The sequence below is a fragment of the Coffea eugenioides genome, chromosome 6 (genome assembly GCF_003713205.1).
Source record: "Coffea eugenioides isolate CCC68of chromosome 6, Ceug_1.0, whole genome shotgun sequence".
Classification (NCBI taxonomy): Eukaryota; Viridiplantae; Streptophyta; class Magnoliopsida; order Gentianales; family Rubiaceae; genus Coffea; species Coffea eugenioides.
The window spans coordinates 24,364,214-24,372,227 of NC_040040.1; the positions used below are offsets into that span (position 1 = coordinate 24,364,214).

Genomic DNA, 8,014 nt, shown 5'->3' on the forward strand with positions numbered 1-8,014 from the left:
GCAAGAACAAAGAGATCCACATGATCTTGATACAAGAAATGGAGGAAGATTCTAGAGGGAGTGAAGAAGAGGAGATCATTCACTATCGTGGAAGAGGGCAGGGGCACAACATGCAAACTTCTAGGAGAAAGCAAGGCTCAGATGTAGAGTCAACAATTCATAGCCTATCTGGTGACATGATGTCTAGCAGCACTGTCAAACTGCAAGGGCAGAGTCAGGGCCATAAGTTGGAATTGTTATTAGATGGAGGTAGTACACATTGCTTCCTCAAAAAGCCACTGCAGAGAAGTTTATTGAGTTAGTATAGGCTCATAGCCCCTTCAAGGTCAAAATTGCTGATGGGAAGGAACTAACTTGTACTAGTTGGATTCCAAAATGGAAGTGGACAATACAAGGCTATTCTTTTACTCATGATGTGTATATCATAAATTTGGAACCGTATGCTCTCATTCTAGACGTGGACTGGATGAAGAAGTATAGCCCTCTTACTTTTGATTTCAAGGAACTCAATCTTTCCTTTGACTATAAGGGGGGATGAGTGGTGCTGCATAGGAATAGCCAAGATGCTGCTGTGACACTGAATAAAGGAAGCTCTAAACCTTATTGGAATAGGAATAGAAGGAAGAGACTGTTGAAACAATCTGACAAGATCGGCTTCCACACAACTTAGGTAACTATATTACATAATTCAATTGACCAAATACTTGCTAGCTATAGTGATGTGTTTGGAGAACCTAAACAGCTACCCCCTTCCAGAGCATATGACCATCATATACCACTCAAACCTAATGGTAAGCCCTTCAAAATCTCACCCTAGAGATACCCTCACACACAAAAAAATAGAAAAACAAGTGAAAGAAATGCTTCACAGTAGTATCATCAAACCCAATCACAGTACTTTTGCCTTACCTATCCTATTGGTCAAAAAGAAGGATGGGAGTTGGAGGTTTTGTATTGACTATAGACAATTAAACAACCTTACCATTAAAGCCAAATTTCCAATCCTAATTATCAATGATTTGTTGAATGAGCTTTGTGGAGCAAAACTTTTTTCAAAATTGACTTGAGATCTGGCTATCACTAGATCAAAATGTGTCCAGAAGATATAGCTAAGACTACTTTTAGAACCCATCAAAGCTATTATGAATTTGTGGTGATACCTTTTGGACTCACTAATGCCCTAGACACTTTCTAGGCCCTCATGAACTCCATATTTGAACCATATATCAGGAAATTTGTTCTTGTTCTCGTTGATGACATACTGATACAGTCTTGATTTTGAAACTCACCTGACACAATTGAAAATAGTCCTAGACACACTTAGACAACACTCCCTTCTAGCCAAACTATCCAAATACTCATATGGGCAAGAACAAGTACCTATTTGTGCTCATTTTATAAATTCCTTAATTATGAAGCATTGCTAATGAGTAAAAGCAATGCCTGATTAGTTACATCCAAATGATGTACCTTAAGGAAATAATGAGATAGCTGTGGATATAACATTTTGACAATCTTTATAACTTGTGAGTAATGCCTTGAAATTGAAGTATATACTTAAACAATTTGCTCCAATGTTGTTTAAACACCACTTTGATTATGTTATGGATGGAAATCAAGTTTAAAATATTATGTTCAGTTTTGTGAGGGTAATCAACCTACACATCAAGAAGCTTTACAAAGGAAACAAGGCTATCTTACTCCAAAAAAATTAGATTCCTTTACACTTCAAGAATTATTAGAACTGGAGAATTAAATTTTGTAAGAACATGAAGTAAGTGGGAGTGTTTTGACTCTAGAATGGAGTTTAGAAATGGTAATGATTCATATTTGACTCCTTTGCATATGGAAAATTGATAGCTTTCCTCAAAATAATTATTTAATTATTTTAGATAAGCAATCAATTGAAAAACTCCTTGTCAAATAAACACACAAAAAAAAATCCAATTTGAACCTATTGGTTGAGTTATCTTTGAGACAGTGGGAGCCAAAATGTTCTCTATAGAGAATTGAAGTTCTCTGGTTACTATGTTGTATACCTGCAAGAGTATAAGGATGAATTGTGTAATGTTTTCATAAGATACAAATGGAGAAATCTCCATATTCAGGAATAATGTCACAAATTACCACAAAATCTCAAGTTCAAAAAAGATGCATGAGTTTAAAACAAAGAGAAGTCCCTGCACATGCATGTCACAAGTTCACAACATGTGTATTTTTTTAATAAATAGGAGGTCTTGAACCAAGAATTTTCTATTTACAATTTTTACCATCTTACCATCTAACCTAATCCTCCCTCATGTGTACTTAATTATGCATGGAAGTACAAGGATCAATCATTTTTCTCTTTCCAAAGACTCATGAAATCTTTTCAGTTGTGACCACTAATTGAAGAGTGCATATTCGGGAGATTCAGCAATTATCTCTCTTCAATGGTTGGTCTTGATAAAAAGTTTCGTTCTCGAAGTGCATTAAAAAATTTCGAGATAGACAAAGTATAATGTATTTATGATGTCAGGCTTCAATTATGGTGAATCTAACAATTGAAACAATGACCGGTGACCTAGTCTTTTTTCCGGATAAATGAACGGTTTTATAAACAATACCTTGCTTGTAAGAATTGAATAGGATGCTCAAGCTATTAGTCATGCAAAACCATTCAGGAAGCATTTGAAGAAAAAAGAGAGAAAAAGAAAAAGAAATCCTATCCTCCTGTTTGCAATTGACTTCCTATAAATCACTCAGTCTAAACACCGTTTGATCAAAAATTCATTAAAATCAAGAACAATAAACTTGAGTCCTCTCTCTCTCTCTCTCTCTCTCTCTCTCTCGTTGAATAAAGAAAATGGTGGTCACGAGCAGTGTAGAAGTTCAAGTGGTTTACGATCCTAGAGCTGGTGTAAAAGGACTAGTTGATGCAGGAGTAAAGCAACTGCCCATCATGTTTGTCCATGATTTTAAAAATCCAGAAGACAAGCCTGGTGCTAAGAAGTCTCAGCTTTCCATCCCTATCATAGATATTGCAGGCGCCAACCAAGATGCAGCTTCGCTGACGCGCGTCATCATTAACATTCTAGATGCAGGCGAGAGATGGGGATTCTTTCAAGTGGTTAATCATGGAATTCCAGTTAATGTCATGGACAATATGATCAACGCAGTACGTAAGTTTTTTGAACAAGATGTAGAAAATAAAGCAAAATACTGCAGTCAGAATGTGAAGAATATATTCAGATATAATAGCGTGCCATCTGATGGGTCTCGACTAAGGGGTATTGGCTGGAGCGACAGTATTGTTTCCTCACTAGATCCTCTTCCACAAAACTTTGAAGCACTACCTCTGGAGTTCAGGTATGTAAAAGTATCTGTTTCTTTGTTTGCCTCATATGCAACATCACTTGATTGGTCTGCTGATATTGTATCTGTGGAGTCAAGAAGCTCTTTGAAACTACAATGACATCTGATCCCACAAAGGCATGTCATAACATAGATGACGACGACAAAAGTTATGACATGAGTAAACTTTGTAAATCTTTTGCTAATCCTTTAAAAATATTAATGTTTATCTCTATAATCAGTTTCTGATTTTGGTATACTGCAGAGATCCCATGATGGAATACACAAGCCATCTCAAGATATTAGGCAGTACATTATATGGCTTGGTCTCACAAGGTTTGGGACTTAAAGCAAGCCATTTGGAAGACATAGGCTGCGCTGACGGGCTTGCTTTCGTTGGTCACTATTACCCACCTTGTCCGGAACCCGAAAAAACTCTAGGGAGTCTGAGCCATACAGATATTGCATTCCTGAATATAATCCTACAAGATCAAGTAGGTGGTCTTCAAGTACTTCACCATGGTGAATGGGTTGATGTGACTCCCTTGCCTGGAGCTCTAGTAGTAACCCTTGGAGATATGATGCAGGTATTTTTTTTTCACGCTAGTCAAATTTGATCAACTCGGAGATCCATAATCATAAGGTATCATGGGACAGGGACCCTTCTTGATGAGAAATTAAAGCCTACAAAACTTGCATTTCTTGTTCTTTACTTATCTAATTCTTGGAAACTGAAACTGATTTCAGTGGTTTTCCTATTACATAATTCCCGGAAGAATGGATGACCGCTATTCCGGACTTATGAAAACCAGCTCCCCAAAGGCTTTCAATATTTGTCAAAAGAAGATGGAAAAGTTATAGGTGCTGTGAGTTTAGAATTTTCAAAAAACTGTTAATCAGTAATTCTCCCAACACATAGCTATTCTACCCATTTATCCTGAAAATTTTTGGGTATTTCTAGCCCATGATATTTAGATACTCAATTACTCACACGAACCTTTAAAATCTCAAGCAATTAAAAGTAAGATTGAGAGGGTTTCACAAGAGTGTGTAGATTTTAAAATTAAGTATTGGTGATGCTACTAGAAACTTTTATCAAGACTGCAAAATACTAGCCAAAAGGTTTTGAAAATGCTAATTTACATAATCCTAGTCCGTCAAGTTAGAAGTTAAAGAATCCAAGTGGGCCTTAATTTTTAATCTGTTTCTTTGGAATTTTCCTTTTGTGCAGCTAATAACAAATGGAAGATTCAAGAGTGCGGACCATAGGGTAGTGTCAAAAAGGTTGGGTCCTAGAACTTCAGTGGCAAGCTTTCTGGGACCTCAGTACAGCGAAGCATATGAATCACGAATATATGGGCCGATCAATGAGTTGATATCAGAAGAAAATCCCCCAGTTTACATGGAAACAACTACGAAAGAATATGCAGAATTCTACTACTCAAACCTCATAAACAAGGATGGGATTTCCGCACTAGAACACTTCAAGATGTGAAAGCTAAGGTTATGGCCAGGAAAGATCTATTGCTGCTTATGAGAATACTTGCTGTTGTAACAGTTATGTAACCTGTGCAAAGCATCCTAGAACGGTAGCAAATAGATTGCCGTATGCTTCAAAGAAAGAAACTTAGACAATGAATCCTAGAAATTGGGGAATAAAACTATCTAGTAATTAATGAGTAAGTTTTCTTCTTTTCTGCAAAACTATTTTAAGATTACTCTTCGGGTTTTTTTCAGAGTAGGTTTTTCTTTTTTTTCTGTGAAACTGTTTTAAGATTGCCCTTCAGGTTCTTTTCACGGACAAGGAGACAGAACTTCGTTAAGCCTTATATATTGACATCCTCTCAAATTTTGACTTGATACTTAGATAAGAGGATACACTTGTGGACAATATGTTACTATGGTTTCAAAATTTTATAATGGATACTGAAATATGAACTTAAAAACAATAAAAACAATGAGAAATCTAAAAAAATGAAAAAGAACCACTAACGCATATTCTATAATAGTGAGTTTGTTTTCTTGATTGATTATCAGTGGTTATTGGACATAACTATGCTCCAAAGTGAGTCAAAGATAATTATTTTTTCTTGAGTGATGGTGAAACACTCAACTATTTAAGATTATACCATTTGGTCACCAAACTTTTTTTTTTAATCGAGAAGGCAACTGAACTCATAAAATTGTGGTTTTTTTGGTCAATTTATAGAATTCCAGTGTTAAGATAGCTAAAAATGCAAAAGCTTGAGTAATATGCTTAGGTTTTCAGTGGCAAAAATATCTCACGAACTTTGGTATATATTGGAAAAAGATTAAGAACCTTCTCAGTTTTCTAAGTTTGGTGAGCAAATGGCACAATTCTGAGCCTTTTTTGTTAGAAATTTTCTTTTTTACTGTGAAAATGATTTAAAAAGGATTTTAAAATCCATTATATGTTTTTTCATCTATCTACATGGTGTGTCATCCAATACGATACTGGATCGGTACTCCGCGTGACCAATGTAGAACAGTGATGTCCCGCGATGGCAACTGAAGTTCCGAGCCATGTATTCATCACATAGTTCTTGTTCTTTTATTGATGGACTTTTTACATTTTTTTTTGTTAATGTGGTCTGATGGGTGTCAAACCACCAAAATTAAAATTCTTACTCTAAAAACTTAAATTCATGTATAGCGGTGAGTAGGGTCGTCTCCTCAGGAATTGAGTAATTTATTTCCTTCCAAAGCACTAAATAAAATGGAGATTTTCGGAAAATTCAAATATAACTAATTAACTAATTAGAAAAGTAATTTACGAAAATAAATAAGAATTAAATCAACAATAGACACGACTCTAGTGAAAGGTGCAACTTTTTAGATATGATTCATACAATTGATCATTGATACAAAAATAGTTCAGTTATTCATTAATGGATCGGTTATAGCCATTAACAAGTTCTGACAGCCAACTTTTGCTTATTTTATTGATAATCAAAGTTTGACCGTTAATTATTTCTCTAATCAAGAAATGACCTTAGGTACGAACGTAGGATTTAATTTTTCGATTGCATTAAAAGCTACAAAAGCCCAATCCTAACCAGCAAACACGTCACGACGGCATTTTTAAATTAGATCATACGTTTCCTTAACATGAAATCAATCACGATAGTTACCACCAATATTAACCAATCAAATAATTACAAATTTAATCGGTTAACATGGCAGTAGATTATCAGGTTAATTCAAATATCGGATTCTTGACATTCAAATAACAAAATAATCATAAGAATACCAATGAATTAAAAAAATAAGTAAAAATCAATTCAATCTCGTTGATGTTTGGAACCGTCTTTTCTAATTGACCCCTGGCTAAAAAAGAAATTAGATTTTCATCGTTGAGAAGAATCCCAGCGGAAAAGTATGGTGCATCGCAAAGGACATTCGGCCAAGAGAAGAAGGATACGTTCTAGTTTTTCTTCCAGCAAAAAGACCCGATACCAATTGTTTCTTATTTCTAAGTAATAGCCCCCCAATCACTAGCCATTTCTTTCTCCTATTTACTCTCCTAATTTATAGTTATTAAAATAAAGTCTACTTCCTAATTGGAAAAGGAAAACTACAAAATATAATATCCCTTGTTTCCTAATTGAATACTCTTACTAAAATAGACAGAAATCTTCTCAATCTTCAGCCAAGACCTGCTCAGAATTTGACTGGAATTAGAAAACCTCCACTTGCAGGAAAATCTCAAATTTTTCGAACTTGACAGCAGGTCTTGACCATGCCCATGCTAAATTGTGCACAAGTCTTCTGGAAAATCACCCCTTTAACCACCTTTGACTCACTACAAGAAATTTGGCCTTTTGTGACAACATTCTCAGCGACAACAGAAAAACTTGTCACAATTGAGCAAATTCAACGATGACTTTTGACATCGTCATAGTTGACCGAGGGTAGACTCATCAATCAGTGACAACACGGGATTAGTCGTCACAATATGAGTGGCGCGCGACTAATCGATGTAGTGGGAAATCACAATTGTGACGACTTGCAAAAACATTGTCACTAAAATGGGCCTACAGTGATTATTTGTAATATCGTCACAATGTGATTACCGGTTCAGAATTAGTATCAACAATTAGTCGTCATTGTCTAAAGTACTTGTTCCTAACTCACTTTCATTAATTCTACTATGCCACTCTAATTTTTCAATATGGCCCCAAATATTGTAAATAAATTTTATTAATTCTATTATGGCACCCTAACTTTTACATTTTAGCCCTGTATGTGATAAACTAATTTCATTAACTCTACCATAACACCTTATCTTTTACAATTTAGCCTCGTATATGATAAACCAATTTCATTAATTATATTATGGCACCCTATCCTTTATAATTTAGCCTATGTTTTTTATTAGTAAAATGAGGAAGGTATTGTAATAAAAAATGTATACATATTTTATAATTGTTCCAAAATTAGTTAATAACTTGTTATGAAGGCAAAAAAATATTATGGATTCCCTATATAGTTCTCTTGACAACACATGGAAAATTAGTGATTAGCATAGTATGAAAATGATGGCAAAGAACAGTAAAATTTAAGACAAAATTAAGTAAAATCCTCACAATTGCATGACTAGAGTTTATTATTAATTACAATAGTCAAATTAGTTATGGCTTATGAATTGGTATTTGTACCA

The 8,014-nt window shown here is 34.8% G+C and overlaps 1 protein-coding gene across 1 annotated transcript; it reads left to right on the forward strand.

Moving 5' to 3' along the window:
• Positions 1–2,845: 2,845 nt before the first annotated feature.
• LOC113773913 (1-aminocyclopropane-1-carboxylate oxidase homolog 11-like) lies at positions 2,846–4,828 on the forward strand. The gene is made up of 3 exons (XM_027318510.1): positions 2,846–3,348; positions 3,599–3,920; positions 4,565–4,828. Exons 1-3 carry the CDS (start codon positions 2,846–2,848, stop codon positions 4,826–4,828), a joined length of 1,089 nt encoding a protein of 362 aa, XP_027174311.1.
• The last annotated feature ends 3,186 nt before the right edge of the window (positions 4,829–8,014 follow it).